The 18055-nt window shown below is 55.8% G+C and overlaps 1 protein-coding gene and 1 long non-coding RNA gene across 4 annotated transcripts in view; both read right to left on the reverse strand.

The window, feature by feature from the left end:
- Window positions 1-2906: 2906 nt before the first annotated feature.
- Window positions 2907-7673, reverse strand: LOC122223752. Of its 2 annotated transcripts, XR_006204457.1 has the most exons (3): window positions 7492-7673; window positions 6643-6839; window positions 2907-3238 (listed from the first exon to the last, which is right to left on the reverse strand). It is a non-coding gene; the product is annotated as an uncharacterized LOC122223752 (long non-coding RNA). The 2 variants fall into 2 exon arrangements; XR_006204458.1 differs by lacking the exon at window positions 6643-6839.
- A 6278-nt stretch (window positions 7674-13951) lies between these two features.
- Window positions 13952-18055, reverse strand: part of NFAM1 (NFAT activating protein with ITAM motif 1) — a 36569-nt gene continuing 32465 nt past the window's right edge. For both annotated transcript variants that reach the window (XM_042948007.1, XM_042948009.1), the window contains one exon: window positions 13952-14318. In XM_042948007.1, the coding sequence (XP_042803941.1) occupies window positions 14269-14318 (50 nt within the window). In that variant the 3' untranslated portion in view covers window positions 13952-14268. The remainder of the gene's footprint in view (window positions 14319-18055) is intronic.

Consider the following 18055-nt stretch of genomic DNA (forward strand, 5'->3'; position numbering starts at 1 on the left):
AAGTGATATAAACATCAGAAGAAAGAGTATACCAGGGAGAGGGACCAGCAAGTGCAAAGGTCCTGAGGTGGAAATATGCATGGGATGGTGGAGGAAATGCAAGGAGGTGAATGAGTAGGATGGGGGCGGCAGGAATCGAGGTCAGAGAGGGATCCAGCAGGGGACATAGGCAGGACTCTGCTTTGACCCTGACCGAGCCGGGAGCCATTGCAGGGTTCTGGGCTAAGGAGTACAGAATTTGACCTAAGTTCTAACAGGATCACTCTGGCTACTGCACAGAGAATGGATTCCAGGGGCCCGAGGGGGAAGCAGGAGACCCATGAGGAGGCTGCTACACTCATGCACCGTGGCAGTGGGCATGGTCAAGTTGTTGATTTTTTTTTTTTAACGTTTATTTTTTAGACAGAGAGAGACAGAGCATGAATGGGGGGAGGGGCAGAGACAGAGAGGGAGACACAGAATCCGAAGCGGGCTCCAGGCTCCGAGCTGTTAGCACAGAGCCCGACACGGGGCATGAACTCCAGCACCGTGAGATCATGACCTGAGCGAAACGAAGTCAGATGCTTAACTGACAGAGCCACCCAGGCGCCCCAAGTTGTATATTTTGAAAATAGAACCAGTGGTATTTGCTGACGGATTGAATGAGGGATGAGCAGGGAGAGAGAATGAGAGAAAGGGAGGGGAGGAGTTAAAAATGCTCACAAGGTGGGGCGCCTTGGGTGGCTCAGTCGGTTGAGCGTCCGACTCTTGATTTCGGCTCAGACCATGATCTCACTCAGTTCATGAGTTCAAGCCCTGCATCCGGCTCTGCGCTGACAGTGCGGAACCTGCTTTGGATCCTCTCTCTACCCCTCCCCTGCTCACTCTCTCTCTCTCTCTCTCAAAATAAATAAAAAAAACGAAACTTAAAAAAAAAAAAAAAAAAAACCATTTGCAAGGTTCGGGGCCTGAGCAAGTCACGGAAAATGGAGGTGCCATTACCTGAGATGGGCAAGATTTGGTAGTGGGGCGGGTTTGGGGCTGACCTCCTGATGTAGAAAGCTCAGTGGCCGTGCACTTGGAGCCCAGAAGGCACTGGCTGCGTGGGTCTGTAGTTTGGGAGAGGAGTCCAAGCTGGGTGTGGGCACCTGTTGTATGGGTCCCCATGTCTTGCACATAGTAGGTCCTTAGTAAATGGCGGCTCACCTGGCCTTCAGGGCCTTGTGGGGGACACAAAACTGGCCGCAGCCCCACTCCTGGCCTCTAGGAGAGGTAGACACGGGCCCCGGGGCCAACCGCAGAGCCACACCGGGTGAGGGGCCCACGCACACCTGCCCGCATTCCTTGGATGACATCGCTGGAGGGTAATCTAGGAAGGCCTCTCGGTGGGGTAGTGGGAGACTCTTGGCAGAGATAGGGCAGGCGCTCCAGCTTTAGCAGGGAGGGGGGAACAAGTAGAGGGAGCCTCAACAGAGCCAGTGGAGCAGGGGTGAAGTGGACGGGCGCAGGCACCCAGCCCTGGCTGCGATCTGGGCTCTGCGCCCTTGGGGAAGACCCTTGCCATCTTTGTTTTGGCCTCTAAAATAGGAATGATAACTGTCCCCCTGCATAGATTGCTATGAAGATCAAATGAGTTAATCTAGGTAAAGTGCCCCAAATAAAATGATGGCAGGTGCTCAAAAATGTGACCTAAACCCATTAGTATTGCGTCCAAAGAAGGCAGCATCCTCCAGCCCTGGAGGACCGCCAAACAAGGGGAGAGAAGGATGTATAAGGGCCAAGCGTCAGGTACCCGCGGATCGGATCAAGAGGAGAGCTTTATTCCCTTCAGGCAATGGGTGCCCGTGGAAAGTTCTGTGCAGAGCAATGAGGAATATTCCATTCAGTCCTCGCTTATCCTCCACCTGTGCTCGGCTGGACACATCCCCTCCCGTGCCGTGCCCGACGGTCCCGCCTGGCAACCCGCCTGCTGGGCTCAGGGGCACATCTCACAATAACAGCTTATGCTGGGCAATCGCTTACAACGCAGTCCTCACAGCGGCCCCGGGTGTGAGGCTGGTCCTATTACTATGATGCAGACAGAAGCTGCCAGAGCCAGGGTATAAAGTCCAGAATCTACACTGGCTTCCCTTGCCTCCGAGACTGACCCCAGAACCCTACAAAGTGGCCGGGCATCAGAGGGGTGTCTGATTCTCCCATCGGGTGGGGTGGGGTCCTTGGGTCAGTTCAAAGGAGCAGAGACAACAAGGTGATGTGATTTGTCCAGGGCCCCACAGCCTGTCCACGTTGGAGCTGGGACTCCACTCCAGATCTGTTAGACTCCAAATCCCCGCGCTGGAGGCTTGGTGGGCACGGCACATGGAACCCTGAGCTTCCTTTAATCTGGGCCTGCATCAGGGGTGAGTTCCCTCAGTCTGGAGCTCTTTCTGAGGTCTGAGATCCTTTTTGGAGGGACAGAGAAAGACAGTAGATTCCCCTACTCCCGGGTTGCCTGGACTGGTGTCACAGGCCCCTTTACTGTCTGTCCTTTCAGAGAGGTTTTCATCCCCCAAACCACCCTGTCGCACTGGTCCTGGCCCTGCCCTGCCCTGCCCTGCCTGCCCTGCCCTGCCCTGCCCTGCCCTGCGAAGGGGAGACTGAAAGCAGGCTGAACTGCATCCCCTTCACACTTTCCCGGCCAGAAAAACCAGCAGAGGGAAATACAATGTTTGCAGACCAGGTCAGGTCCATGGTCACTCTATAAAAATGGAATCCTGAAAAAAACATAAACCAGCAATTTACCTGATGAATTTTATTGGCCTCAAAACAAACAAACAAACAAACAAACACCCCCCAAACGACCCCATCTGAATAACGAAGGGAGATAAACCATTCCCAGTTCCTCTTTTATTAGTGAAGAAGGACACACAAAAACTCAGCCAAAAGGGAATGTTCACAGGCAGCTTCAGGTCTGATTTATTAGCCGCTTTCATTTCATACACACCAGCGTCTTTATTAAAATCGGATGATGTCCAAAAGGTCTGTTTGCTTAAAAAAAAAAAAAAAAAAATTGTATCGAATACGGGACAGGGCTTAGTTTTATTTTTTGTTTCTTAAACAAAGCTCACATTCTCCTGACTTCACGCCTGTTACCGCAGCCAGAGGGAAACTGATTTCAGAATCCATCTGATATGTCGGATTTCTTTGTGGCATCCACTTCATCGCTCAGCAGCCAGCCATGATGTCATAAGCCCATCAGATTTCCGGTAGGGGGGAAACGCTGGGGAATTGGAAAGAATGGATGTTTCTTACCCATCAGGGAAGGGGGGTGGGGTGCGGGGAAGGGGCTGGGTGTGTTTGGGAGGTGAGGGACGGGAGGCAGGCTCCGTGTTTGTGATATTAAATGTCAGGCAGAAACCTGAAAAATCCAGCCACCCAGATGTTTTCTAAATATCCAGATGTCTGGCACTGAGCAGAGCACGCTCCCCCTCCCCCCCCCCCCCCCCCCCCCCCCCCCCCCCCCCCCCCCGCTCCTGTCCCCAGAGGCACTCGACATTTCAGCATTGACCTCAAGTCTGCTGCTAGGAGCTGTACATCCTCAAGGCTGCCCACCCTCGGGTTTGGAATTTTCTTCTAAATCTTTACACATGGATGACAGGAGTAACTAGGTCCAGATTTTTAAAAGCTGTTGAAGCAGTGATTTGAAAAGTTCAGTCCCTGGAATTAGCTTCCACAGAACACACTCTATACGCCAAAAAGGAGGAAAGAAATCCCCTCGCCAACACTCACACAAACATATGTGACTCTTAAGCCATAGGACTTAAAAAGCCCAAACAAAAACCAGTGAGTCTGAGAATCAAGGACTCGAGACTGACACTGAGAAGCGATGTGCCCTCCCCCAGGAGCACGCTTCCCCCAAATCAGAAAACCACCAAACAGCTTTGTTCTCCCTGACAAAGCCCCTCGCTTCCAAGGAACAGACAGTGCCAACAAAAGCACAGGGTAGAACTAATTTACGCTGAGACTCGGGGCTTCAAGGAGTCATAAAGTACACACATGGAACCGGCTTTGCCTGGGAAGCCGCCTCCCTACAACTGGTAGTGGGGACCCCCTGGCCTAGGGGAGTCCCGAAGGCCGCAGAGCGCCCCTCCAGGCTTCCAGGCACACACGCCCACGGAGGCCACCACGGAGGCCTGTGACATCACGGCTAATTGCTTCTGAAAATGAGCCAAGAACTGCAGGCCCCCGGGGCCCAAACCCTGCGGGGGCTTCGCGGGGAGCCAGGAGGAGAGGCAGCTGGGGAGGGGAGCAATCTCCAATTAGAAGTGCGTGCTTGGATAATGTAAAAGGGGGGTGGCCAAGGGGAGGGTGTCTAGCAGAGGGCCGGAGGAGGTGAGCAGGGGGCTCAGGGATGGAGGTGGGGAGGCTCTACGGCCTCATCTTCCAGAACAACCCCTGTGCTTTTCCGATGGGGAAATTGAGGGCCAGGAGTGGCTGAGTGGCCCATCCAAGGTCACCGGGCTAATTAGCGGCACAGCCTGTACTGGGGAACAGAAAACAGGCCTGGCATTGCACAGCTCTTCCCTGAACGTTATCTAATTTAATCCTCACAACACCCTGTGAGGGAAGGATTATCATTAACCTCAGTTACCAGAGGAGCCAATGGAGGCGCAGAGAGGTTAAGTAATTTGCCCAAGGTCACACAGCTTGTCATTAGCAGAACTTGGCCTGAACCTCTGCGTTTCACCAACTCCAAATCCAGTGGCCTTTCTGCTGGGTGGGGTGCGGGGAGGGGGGGGGCAGTGAAGGTTTAACCGGGAGCAGTGAATCTGATTTAAATACATATTTAAAATGCTGGTGATCCCCGCAGAACACAAGGACGTAAATCATTGCAAATTAATTTTTTAAAGCAATTCCAGTCAGGAGGGCTGGCTGGCTGGCTGGCTGGGGAGGCCGCTTTTATTCTGTCCCTGCCAGAGCCTAAATAAAGCATGTAGACACTCTCCCTAGCCGTGCATGGAGGCAGTTCAATCCCCTGAAGTGGAGAGGGGGGGAAGCTAAAAGCTTTGTTGGGCATCTGTGAGAGCATAATCTGCCACAGGAAAGGTGCCAGGCGCACAGGTCTGAGAGAGCCAGGGGAGGGAGAAATTCACTGCGTGTAGAAACTACGAAAAATAAAGAGTCGGTCCCTCTAAGCCCGAGTCCTATTTTCCAGGCAGGAGTTTAAATGAACTGCAGGTAACCTGGACGGCTAATTGTGGCCCAGAGGCCGGACCCTGGGTCAGACAGGTGCTGCCCCGGGTCCTGTCCACTCCAGATTGGGGGAGGGGCAGGGGACGGCGGGCAGTTGCTGTGGCCCTGTCCCGTGGCCACCCTGGGGACCCTGCTGGCCACCACCTTCTCCAGAGTAGCATTTAAAGGAAACCAAGCCTCTGAGAGCTGGGACAGAAGAATGACTAGGTTGGTCCTGCCTGGTCTGAACAGGACAGGCACCTGTCCTCAGGCCTCCCCTTCTGCAGGTTCCTTCCCTTCCAGTGGAACAGCCTCGGAGCTTCCGTGGGCCAACTGTACCAGGCCTCTCCCTGCTCTCTTCCTTACCAGGCCTGCTGGTTTCTTTTACTTTGTTTCTGTGAACTGCAAATGGGGTGTGGAGCCCAGGACTCGGTCCAGGGAAGGGGAAAGAAAAGTTTCTGCCATCTGGATACCTGACCTGGCTGAGATTTTTTTTTTTCCTTGTGCTTTTCTGGGGAAATTCTACCCATCCTTTATTCATTCTGTCTACCATCTGCCCCCAAAGAGGTTCAGGTCCTGCCTTCGTGACACTTACATTTGATGGAGGGAAACAAACATTAACCCAATAATGACATAAAAATGTCCGTGGAGGGAGTGGTCCCCAGGTTATGACAGCCTGTCAACAGGGGAAGGGTCAGGTCAGTGAGGTCAGGGAAGGCTTCCAGGAGGAGGTGACTGGGACCCAAAGTTTGAGGAGGCATTAATCCCTCTGATTCACTGTCACCTCTCCAGTGAACCGTTCCTTCATGCCCACCCAAGGTTGCCTCCCATTCCTATGCCTCATTCTCTTCTGGACTGTCGTTCATCATCTGTGTCCCTGCGCTGGTCTGGAAGTCCCAGACTGGGTCTGCCTTGCTCACCACTGAGTTGCCTATGCCTGGGATGTTTGATGATTACTTGTTGATCAATCAATAGACAAACAAACAACATGTGCAAAGGACCCGCAGTGGAGGGATCACAGAGACTGGGAGGGTGTAGGAGTAAGGGGGGGTGGGCAAAAGTCCCAGGGAGTGGTGGGAGAGGGGACTGAGCCACCCCAAGAGCCTCCCTGGGTGTACAGGTATCTCTTCCCTCCTCTGGGCTCCCTTCTGCCTTGCCTTTGTGGCAGAAACTGGGTTGGGGTGTCCTCCTTCCCCTACAGGGGAGTGTCACATAGGTACTCTGCCCCACTTGATCCGCCCCGGGCACAGCACCCCTGGGAACCAGGTAGGTGGGGGAATGGCATCACCTGCCCAGTACCCTTCCTTCCCATCCTTGCCTTCCCTCCTCCGTTCTTCCCTCCACTGGTGCTGAGGGGCCGCCCAGAGCCACAGAGAGGCAGTGGGAGGCAGATGCGGCAGTCCCAGTCCTCCTACACCCCACCCCCAAGTCCCAACTGCCCCCCTCCACTACCACGCCTTTCTCCTCGCCGCCGAGGCAGAAGTGGAAGGAGGGAAGGAGCTGGGCTCCGGGCTCGGACCAGACCGGGTTTGAGTCCCCTCAGCGTGTGTCGTGTCGGTAAGCTGGCCTCTGCCCCTCAGATTCCTCCCGGGTGAAATGGAGAGACCCCAGGCTCCGGCGGGCACAGCGCGGGCGCTTCGAGAACCTGTCTGAAAGGCTCCAAGTCAATCTCCTCTCGTTTCCCTCCAGCGCTCAGTTCAGTTGGTCCCCGCCCCCCACCGCCCCCTCCCCCCCCCCCCGCCGCGGCGGCTGAGGCTGGGGAGTCGGGGTCCCCCGCGGGGCCGGCGGCGGGGAGCTGCGGGGACCCGCCGGCAGCGCGCCCCAGCCCCAGCGCCCAGCCTCTGGCGCACGCCCAGCGCACTCCAGCAAACTTTCCGCGGCGGCCCCCCGCGCGCGTCTACACCTGCACGCGGCCCGGCGGCGCCTCCTGCCCCCGGGGGGCTGGAGGCTGCCCGGGGCACATTCCGCGTCTCCACGGTCTCACCGCCGCGACTTGCGCTGACTGCCCACCTCAGCCGTGACTACGTCGGGATTTCGGAGGCGCCCCAGCCGCACCGCCTGCGCCGGTCTACACCGCCACGGCAGCCCCCGGGTCACCGAGGACTCCTCGGCTCAGGGGCCGCGTCCACGCCGCCTCGGAGATGCCTCAGCGCCCGGGCCGCGTCTACACCGCTCAAGGCCCACGAGGCTCAGAGCGCGCCCTCGGGCGCAGACCCCGCGGCAGCCGCTCAGTGAGCGCGGTGGTGCCGCGATTCCTCGCGGTGTCCCCAAGTCCCGCGAAGCCGGCCGGAGGCTTCTTACCTTGCCCGCGCGCTCACGCTCCTGTCCTGGCCGTGCGGTCCCTTCCATACATTTTGCAATATTGTCGACAGCGAAAGAAAATATTGTAAATCCTCCCCCGGTCACGTGGCTGTCCCCCAATCTCCCCGCTTTCGTCTCTTTTCGGCCTTTGGGACAATACTCGGCCCCAGCGGCCGGCCGCTGGCCAGGGGGCTCCAGGCAGGCGCGGCTGGCCGCGGCGGGGCGGGGCCTGGGCGGGGCCTGGGCGGGGAGGGGCGGGGCCGGGCCGGGGCGGGGCGGGGCGTGCGGGCTCCAGTCGCCCTCCCGCGGGAAGCCCGGGCCCTGCTCCAAGCGCTCCTGTTCCAGCTCTGATTGGTCGGCCGGCCGGCGGTGCTGAGGCCTGATTGGCAGAGATGAAGAAGGGGCTCAGGCAGTGGGTGGGGGCTGCGGGTTTCATTCTTTGCCTTTTCTTTCCTGCGGCCGCCGCTGCTCTTTTGAGCCCTCCTGAGATCCGCAGCCTTTTCATCGCTGCTTCCGTGCACCCCATCTAACACTTAACCACCCGAGTATAGCTGCATTTCTTTGCCCTTTTCTACCAAATAGGTAGCACCTTGAGGTCGGGACACTGGGTTTGTGGTGCTCACCACTGTGTCCCCAGGATACAGGATGTGCTCAAACGCATGTGTTGATTGAATTAACGGAAAAGGTGCGTACAGGTTTTTAGAGCTGTCTGTAAGGTTGGTAACATCTTTAGAAGATAGTATTCTTCTTCTTCAAGAATGGGGAGACTGACGTGCAGAGAAATGCTGTTACCTGGGAGTGATGGCTGAGCTGATACTAGGACACGCTTACATCACTGGACCTCAGATCTCTACACAGCGATGCTCTGTGGAGTGTCAGGGCCTCAGTTCCCCATCTGTCCAAGGATTGGAGTGATTAAACGGTGGTTTGGAAGATTATTTCAGTGCATGTGCTGTACGCAGCACTGTGGTTGGCAGCATGAATGAGATATCCCTAGCCTCCATGTTAAATTCTGGGTCCTCTCCCTTGCTGGGACCCCCTCCTCCCCAAATCACAGGGAAAGTTAAAAGCATTGTGTTCCAACCAGGCTACTATGCCCAGCACTGAGGGTCTGGGAGCATGTGGGAGGATTTTTCTGGGGGGAGCCACAGGGAAACTGACTTGAGCAGATGTGCTATTCTGGGGGTAAAGCGAGTCTTTGGAAAACCCCACCCTGTCCCAGGCTGGTCCTTTTTTTTTTTTTATTTTTTTTATTTTTTTTTAACGTTTGTTTGTTATTGAAAGACAGAGAGAGTCAGAGTGTGAGCAGGGGAGGGGGCAGAGGGAGAGGGAGACACAGAATCTGAAGCAGGCTCCAGGCTCTGAGATGTCAGCACAGAGCCCCAGCGCGGGGCTTGAACTCACAAACCGCGGGATCATGACCTGAGCCAAAGTCAGAGGCTTAACTGAGCCACCCAGGTGCTCCTAGGCTGGTCCTTTTGATTGAAGGGTGGTATCTGAGATGGGATTGGGGAAAAGGCTTCCTCTGATAAAAGCGGGTGTAGGAGCTGTTCCTGGAGTTGGGTGAGAGCATTAATTGGCCAGAGAAATGCTACCTAAGATCCTGGATGTTCAGATTCAGGCAGAGGAGCTGGCTTGGTGACACAGGGAGTTTCCTTGTGTCTCTGTCTTCACATGGCCATCTTATTAGGGCACCAGTCATTTGTTGTAGGTCCTACCCTAATCCAGTATGATCTCACCTTAACTTCATTACATCTGCAAAGACCCTATTTCCAAATCAGGTTACATTCACAGGTTAGGATTTCAACATATGTTTTGGGGGGACACAATTCAGCCTGCAACAAGGCTCAGTGAAGAAAGAACATTCTGGCCAGAGGGGAACGGCAACAGCAGATTACCCTCCTAGTGCCCACTGCTTTCTGGGGTCCTATCTCCAGCCTCTCTCAGTTCCTGATACCTGGCAACTGCTTAAATGGAGCCAGGAGCAAGCTGATCTTCTGGATATCAAGTCTTTTCAGCCTCTTCTTCAAGCAGACTCTCTGCAGCCTGCCTGTCCCTCCTCTTTCTGCCTGCCTGGTCCCCACCCCCACCCACATCCCACATGCGAGATGGACAAGGACAATAAAAGCTGTTTCACAAGCAGGTGGTGATTAATCGCCAAGTTAATTAAAGAGGCAGTAATTGCGCTCAGATTTCAGAGGAAGGAGCAATGTCTTGGGCAGGGATGGGTGGTCAGCCTCGGTCTCCCTGAAAAGGTGGGGCTGGAAGACAGAAAGGATTTGAAAAGACGGAAGAAAAAGCAAGTCACATTTTTACAAAGTGGGTCCTCCAACCATAGATGTAATGTTTTATTTGACAGAGCCGGGTGGCAGGCTTAGACATTTAAGCTCGTCCCCGTGCTTTCCCATGTCTTTGAAATATTTCATTAGCAATAACAACAACAACATATCGCAGGGGGAGGTTAAGTTTGGGATGTATAAACAGCCTCGGATACCAGTGTGGCCACTTCACCCAATGGAGAGGGCCTTAAGATTATGTGTAAATCAAATCCCGTTTGCCCACCGAACATCTTAACGTCGACAATGCTCGATCTTCATTTCTGATTGATTTTCCCCGGCAGAGGCGCAGAATTCTTGGCTTTAAGTGTCAGGCTCTCTCTGTCAAGTAGTTAATGACCTATAAAGCACTTAAAATGTACTGGAAGAGATGCTATTTGGAGGCACCCCGTGGTGTACCCTCTTCTATTGTCGGTAATCACCCCTCATTTATTTGCTCTTATTGGCTTAGGATTTGCTATCAGTTTGCCTAAAGTGAAGCCCACGGGGAAAGGTCCAATTCCATATGGGCCCGGATGGGTGCTGGGGTTGGTGCCCTGAGGCAGCAGCGACAGATGAGGGAAAGGGCCTTTTCTTAAGAGTCCTTGACCATGGGTGCACTTGTCACCTCCTGGCACATCTTCCCTAACTGCCTCATTCCTCCCACAGCTCCAGCCGCCAGAGCCTTCCCGGTTTCTCCTCACCATGGGTCTGCTGCCTCAACCTGTCTCCTGAGTCCTGATCCATTCTCTTGGCTGCCTTCAGGACGCCTCCTCTTGGTTGCCACCGGGATTTCTCCCCAAGTTGGTGCTCCACTCTGGTACTTCTGGTTGCGTTTACTGAACCAGCCTCTGTCCACTGGATGGGGCATGGACATCTGAGACCAGCAGATCACCAGGTCTTGTCGGCCTCTCCCTTCCAAAGTGGCTCTGGAGTCTGGTCCCCTGCCCTAGCCCACACCTCCTCGGCCTCAGTCCCAGTTCCAAACTTTTGACGATCTCAGCAGCCTCCAAATGAAACAGGCCGGCCTCCCCAGAGCCATTCGCTCAAGTTGCCTCCTAAAGAACAGTGTAGGGGGTTTTGCTCTCCTGCTCCCCGACTTCTGGGTGCCCCTCAGGCCTCAGTCTGGTACCCAAGGCCCTTCACAACCTGGGACTGGTGTCATCTCCCCAGCCTCCCTCAAACACCTCACACGTCCTTCCACCTTCAGGCCTTAGCTCATGATATTCTCTGTGTGGAATGCCTTTTAAAGTCCCCTCTTTCAGGAAGCCTTCCTTGGTTAGCTCAAGCTTGGTTTACTCTCCTTGAGGCTCCCACAGCCTTCCCACAATGTGTTTTCCTTGGGTTTCTGTGTCTTCCTGTCTTTCAGGAACACTTTATTGACTGTCACTCATTCAGGGGCATTTCTTGAGTGTCCGCTGAGAGGACAGTCATTAGTAGCACCAGTAAGAATCAGCCAGGTCCAAGTTCAAACCTGGCTTTGCCTCTTGCCTGCTGAGTGACCTTGGGCACCTGCTGCCCCTCTCTGAGTCTCACTTTTCTCCTCTGCCATGCCCCAGAGCTGCCTACTCTTGGGCAACTGAAGGATGATGCCAGCCTGGCAATGTCAATGCCAGGAGTGAGGGAAGAGGTCAAGGTTGGGGTTAGCACAGCGGCTGTGGCAGTGGCGACCTCCAGGGTCAGAGCTGTGAGATGCAACCATGAGGAGCACAGGGTGAGCCACCTGACCAGGGGGCCTGGAAGACTGAATAGACCTTTCCAGTAGGGAAAGTGTACTAATTTTCTTTTTTTTTTTATTAAATTTTTTAAATTAAATTTTTATTTAAAAAAATTTTTTTTAATGTTTATTCATTTTTGAAAGACAGAGAGAGACACAGCACAAGCAGGGGTGGGGCAGAGAGAAAGAGGGACACAGAATCCGAAGCAGGCTCCAGGGTCTGAGCTGTCAACACAGAGCCCAACGCGGGGCTCAAACTCACAGACTGTGAGATCATGACCTGAGCCAAAGTTGGACGCTCAACCGACTGAGCCACCCAGGCACCCCTTAATGTTTTTAAAAATTTTTTTTTAATGTTTATTTATTTTTAACAGACAGAGAGAGAGACAGAGTGTGAGTGGGGGAGGGGCAGAGAGAGAGAGAGGGAGACACAGAATCCGAAGCAAGTTCCAGACTCTGAGCTGTCAGCAGAGACCCCGATGCGGGGCTCGAACCCAAGAACCGCGAGATCACGACCTGATCCCAAGTGGGCCACTTAACCGACTGAGCCACCGGGGTGGCCCAAAAAGTGTATTAATTTTCTAGGGCTGCTGTAACAAATTGCCACAAACTCAGGTGTCTTAAAACAGTGCATGTTGATTCTCTGGCAGCCCCGGAAGCCAGAAATTCAAAATCAGTTTTACCAGGTTGGTACCAAGGGGTTGGCAGGGCCACGTCCCCTCCAGATCTTTGAGGAGAATCTGCCTCGTCACCCTTTCCAGCTTCTAGAGCTGCATTCCTTGGCTCCTGGGCCCTTCTTCCATCCTCCCCCAAAGTGGGCAATGTAGCAACTTTACGTCTCTCTGCTCCCATCCTCGTATTGCTCTCTGCCTTCTGTCTGTCGTCTCCCCCGCGCCCTCGTATAAGAACGCTTGCGATTGTAATAACCGGGATAATTTCCCCATTTTAAAACCCTTAATCACACCCGCAGAGTCTTTGCCGTATAGAGTACCATTCGCGGGGTCCAGGGATTAGGGTGTGGACGTCGGGCACCTAACCGACTGAGCCACCAGGCGCCCCAGTACGGGGCCTTTTTAAGGCCTGAGCATCCCTGACTCTCCCTTACCCATCCAGCCATTGTCGGGGGGCGGGGGGGGGCTCTGACCTGGCCGGAACATGAGGACACAGCAGGGGCGTCTTCTGTGCTCCCACCCCTCACGCTGCCATGGGATCAGTGGCTGTGTGGAGGGGCCTAGGCCCTGCATGGTTAGGACTGTCTGGCCTAGCCTAGAGGCAGCTGAGGCAGGAGGGAAGGCCATCTGGTGAGGCGAGGGACAGTGGTCAGAACATTGCTGAGCCGGCTGAAGCATTCCCTGGCAGCGACAGGGGCTTCTGGGATCAATTAACAGAACCACCCTAACAGGGCTCTCGGCCCCTGACGCATGTCCCACAGGCACGTGGCCTCGATCGAGCCTCTGACAGCTTTGAGGGCCAAGAGGTGAAGCCAGGGGCCCGCCGCTCGCCTCTTTCTCACGTGCCCCGGGCCTGGTCTCCCACCGCTCCACACGGAGCCCGGCCCCTCCCGTCTGGAGGGAGGGTGCTGGAGGCTTCCAGGACCCGCGCTTTCAGTCTCCCCTCTCCTGGTGCGGATGGTGCGACACGCCTGCCTCGATTTTCACCTACGTAAAATGGATCACCTACTAGGGCTCACTTCCCGGAAATTGGAAAATACAGTCGTCCTTCCTCCTGCAGTGAGAACGGGGGCACTAAATTGCCAGCAGGGGAAGAAGTTCATTTATTCTTCAAACAAATGGTTCTTGGGCCCCTGCGATGCGTCAGGCGCAAAGAGAAACGCATAGCACATTCGCCCGCGCTCAGAAGGTTCAGGGCCGGCCGGGGGGTCGGGGAGATGGATGTGGGTGAACGGCTTCAACTCAAAGGGGTCAGAGCAGGTGAGAAACGAATAAACTTTTCGGTGGGGGAGGGGTTTTGAAGGAGGTTTCCCAGAGAAGGTACGATTTGAGCGGGAATTCCTCGAGCAAAGAACGGGGTGAAGGGCCTTGGGGCCGAGAAAGTGGGAGAAGCACGGGCTCGGAGGTGGGGGAGCTTGGCATCTTGGGGAACAGCAGCTGCGGATGGCAGCACGGCTGGGGCTTGGGGTGCCCGGGCCGGCGGGAGCTGGTCAGAAATGAGGCTGACGTGGGGCGCCTGGGTGGCTCAGTCGGTTGAGCGTCCGGCTTCAGCTCAGGTCACGATCTCGCGGTCCGTGAGTTCGAGCCCCGCGTCGGGCTCTGGGCTGACGGCTCAGAGCCTGGAGCCTGCTTCCGATTCTGTGTCTCCCTCTCTCTGCCCCTCCCCCGTTCATGCTCTGTCTCTCTCTGTCCCAAAAATAAATAAACGTAAAAAAAAAAAATTAAAAAAAAAAAAAAAAAAAAAGAAACGAGGCTGACGATAACACGAGGACAGAACCATCTGTCTCTTGTCCCAGACTCAGCACACGCACTGGAGCTGGACAAATATTGTAAGAGCCCTGAGTCCTGGCCTGAGGAGTCAAGGCTCCATCCCGTGGACAGAGGAAGGCACCGTGAGGTTTCGTAGAGGGTGTGAGGAAGGGGCCCAACTTCCTCCTTCCGCGTGTGGACGTCCATCTCTCCCAGCACTGTCTGCTGAAAGCCTGTTTTTTCCCCCATTGAATTATCTCGGCTCCTTTGTTGAAACGAATAAATGGGAGGTATTGCAGGGTTTTGAGAGAGGGGAGAGGTGCGGTCAGATCCGTGCCATTGGAAGATCAGTTTGGTGGTAGAGACTGGGAAGGGCTGGAAGGAGAAGGGATGTTCTTTAAGTTTCTTTATTTATTTTGAGAAAGAGAGAGAGAGAAGGGGAAGAGCCGAGAGACAGGGAGAGAGCGAGAATGCCAAGCAGTCTCTGCACTGTCAACACGGAGCCTGACGCGGGGCTCGAGCTCCCGAACTGTGAGATCATGACCTGAGCTGAAAACCAAGAGCCGGATGCTCAACGGACTGAGCCACCCAGGAGCCCCTGGGAGGAGAAAGGATTGAAGGGAGACGAGCTGGGTGGGCTGGACCCAGGAAGGAAGGGGAATTGGGGAGAAAAGCAGTCCCCTGATCAGGCTGGGGCTCCTGTGGGGAGGCTGTACCCTGAACCAAGGCCGCGAGGTCAGCCAGCCTGGGCCACCCAGGGCCTGTGGCACTCACTGGGGAGTCTGAATGGGGGCGGGGGGTGGGCCAAGGGGCCCAGAGGAAAAGCTTGTGCTCCTCAGCCCCCCAAGGTCCGCCAAGTGGTAAAATTAAACCCCCTCCAGATACAGCCATCGCAAGCAGGTTTTCAGGTAACGAGAGGATTGTAAATGCAAAAACAATGCCAATTACAGCAGCATTATCCCGGATTATGAAGCTTCCAAGAGGCAGTTCACACCTCCAGGCATGTTGTGCCCGGAAATTTCCAGGGGAGGCTAAGGGATCCAAATGTCTAGGCTGCCTGAAGCCAGGCCCCGCAGTGTGGGTGGGCTGCTGGGCAGCCCCGACTCCATCACCTCTACTGACCTGCCTTCGTTTCCCCAAGAAGACAGACCACCCCAAAGAGGACCCCCCCACCCCCCGCCCCTACGATTCTGAGCGATATAAGCCTGGTCGTTGATCTCTGGCAGAAATTTGTCCCTTCAAGGACTTCCCCAGCCCTGGGGGCCGTGAGTCCATCTAAGACACTTTATGCAACCCCCCCCCTCACCTGACCCATGGAGTCAGGAGGGCCACACACAGTTGGAGGCACCCCAGCGCTGCCCCTTCTGTGCTATATAACCTCTAGCCAGTCAGCCTCTCTGAATTGTGGTTTCTGCTTTGGTAAAAAGGGAAGATGCCCCCCCCCCCACTTGGCAGGGTGTTTTCAGGATTCAACGAGCTCTTGTAGATAGGCTTGAGGAACGGAAACCGGTACAAACTCCACGCGTGACCCCTCTGGCAGCCTCTGTTAAAACAGTGAATGTCCACGCTCTAGGCCCCGGGGATTCCTTCTCGTCATTTCCCCAAGGAGAAAGTTTTTGCAAATGACGCCCAAGGATGTTTCCTGCGGCCCCTTCTGTGAGGTTGGAAATTGTAAACAACGGAAAAGGCCGTTTCTAGGGGCTTGGCTAAATTAGGATCCATCGGTCCTGTGGAATCCTTTGCTGTAATTAAAGAGTCTGGCAGCTTCTGCGTGGCTGTCACGGGCGGATCTCCACCACGTGGGGCTGTATGAACAAAGCAAGCACCTACAGAATCATTCCATGTAAGCTCTTCAGAGCCCCCCGCAAGCACCATACATTTTATATGTTCGTGTACATGCATATAGGTACGTGGATGCAATAAAAACAGTCTGGAAGAAAACGCACACACACACACACACACACCCAAATGACCCAGTGGTCACCTCAGGGCGGGGGCACCGGGATGGAGGCTGTAACTGGCGGGAGCATCAGAGGGAATTTTACAGCCTGCATTATGCCTGTTACGCCTGCATCACCTGCTTGGATAAACACATCCTAAACGCAGAGTGCAGAGAGGAGGGTCGGCCCCATGCCCCGCCAATGCTCGCAGGCCGTGATTATGACCGCAGGTCAAGAGAGGAGCCTAGTAAGGGAAGCGTCCCAGGGCCCTGTGCTGCTGATGTCCCCAAACTCTTGGAGTCTGAATCCAGGTCTGAGGAAGCCCCTCAGGCGGGTAAATGACGTCCGTTGGCACGAAGGAGGGACAGAGAGACGCCGCTGTGGCAGCCTGGCGGGGCTGGGGCCATGGCCCACCTCTCCTGGCTGAGCAGTCTGCCAAGGAACCTATTGAGCTACATAAAAATCCATCCTGGAAATCCCAGAGGCATCCTTAGCATGGAGGGCGCCTTTAAATTAGAAGGGGAAAAAAAAAAAAAAAAAAAGGCAGATTTGCCAGTAACTTGATTTCAGGTTGGTGAGGGCTGGTGGCCAAAGCGCAGTGGCCCTGCTTGGCCAAGGCCCCCAGGCCACACGGTCCTGCAGTATTGGGTGTGAGGGGAACCCCGGCCCCACCGAGGTTCTGTGTGGAACCGCACATGTTCCCATGGAAACTCTGCTTTGCAGAATCCTCTGGAAATTGTCGCTGAGGAGGGGCAGCCGCTTCCCACACCCATTTTTGTGTTCCTGGGTTTGGTTTCCAGGGATGATTTTCTCAGGCAAGCACCTGAGAGGAGCAGGAGCAGAAAGGGGGTTGGAGGCTGAAACCCGGAGGGAACGGGCAGCGGGGGCCATTTCTGAGGGGCTGCCCCAGAGGAGGTGGAGGGTGCCAGAAGTAAGCTGAACTGTTTCGGACGCCTGAGGCTCAGTAGAGGGTGTCAAGGCCCGACCTAGGAGGCCAGGGGGTGCTCCGCTGAGAGCTGGAAGGAAATCCCCGTCAGAGCCAGGCAGGCTAGACGGAGACTGTCCCCCTGAATTGGGGCAGGGTCTGGGTGGGAAGAGGCGGTGCCCAGGGCCTGGCCCTCAGGGGCTACGGGGTGGGGGGGGGGGGGGGGGGGGGGGGGGGGGGGGGGGGGGGGGGGGGGGGGGGGGGGGGAGGGGGGTCCACAGCGCTAGGCCAGGAATCCGCCCTCAGGATGTGGCCATCCACCCTTTGGGTCTAGGCCCCCCTAGGGCTCCACTCACCAGGGTTTCACCTGTTCCCCTCCGATCCGACTCCCTCGGGGTGCTCCAAGCTGACCGTTCTTCCTCCGGCCACTCCTGTCCCGCCTGGGCCAGGAACAGCCCTCCCCATGCCATCCCTCTCTGTTTGCCTTGCCCCCACCCCTGGGTGCTCCCTGTGGGGGCTACAGAGCCTGGGTCCCCATCTCCCCCAGGGAGACCTAACCCCTCTTTTAGCGGACCCCCTCCACACTGCTCCGTGATAGCCTGTTTTTCCCGGAGGCTGAGTGCGGAGAAAACGCACACCCGCTGAGCCTCTGGAGGAGCAGAGTTCCCCTCTGTCCCCTCTGAGCCACGCCCAGAGGTCTTGATTGTCACTGAAAGCAAGGCTCAGGGGGACATGGCTGCTGGGAGGTGGAGTTGGGGTCGAGAGAGGCCAGCAGCCACCCGGCCTCAAAGGGCTCCCAAGTGTGGTTGGTTCTTCCCCCTGTGCCCATTCAGAGTCCAGAGGCCACACAAGCCTGCCTGCCCTCAAGGAGTGCCATTCGAAGCCCTCTCTGTCCCCTTCTCCTCCCTTACTGCCACCTGCACCCCCCTAAAGTAATCTGCCACCCCTCCACCTGCACCAGCCCTTCGGGCTCAGGTGGGAACTGTTGAGCCCAGGAGGGACGAGATCCTATGTAGGTTTTATCCCTTTGTGGAGAAGAGACAGGGGGCGGGGCAGGGCAGCCTGGACCAGGGCAAGGGGGTGTAGCCCCTTCAGGCTTCCCCGGTACCCCCGGGGCTGGCTGGAAAAGTCTGACTCCCAGCCTGAGGGGCTGGGGTCCTGGGGCCAGGAGAGAGAGGCCCAGGCCCAGCAGGTAGCCTCCTCCTGGTCTTGCTGGCTTTGGTGTCTCTGGGGAGTCTTGCTGTACC

Source organism: Panthera leo, chromosome B4, assembly GCF_018350215.1.
Source record: "Panthera leo isolate Ple1 chromosome B4, P.leo_Ple1_pat1.1, whole genome shotgun sequence".
In the NCBI taxonomy this organism is placed as follows: Eukaryota; Metazoa; Chordata; class Mammalia; order Carnivora; family Felidae; genus Panthera; species Panthera leo.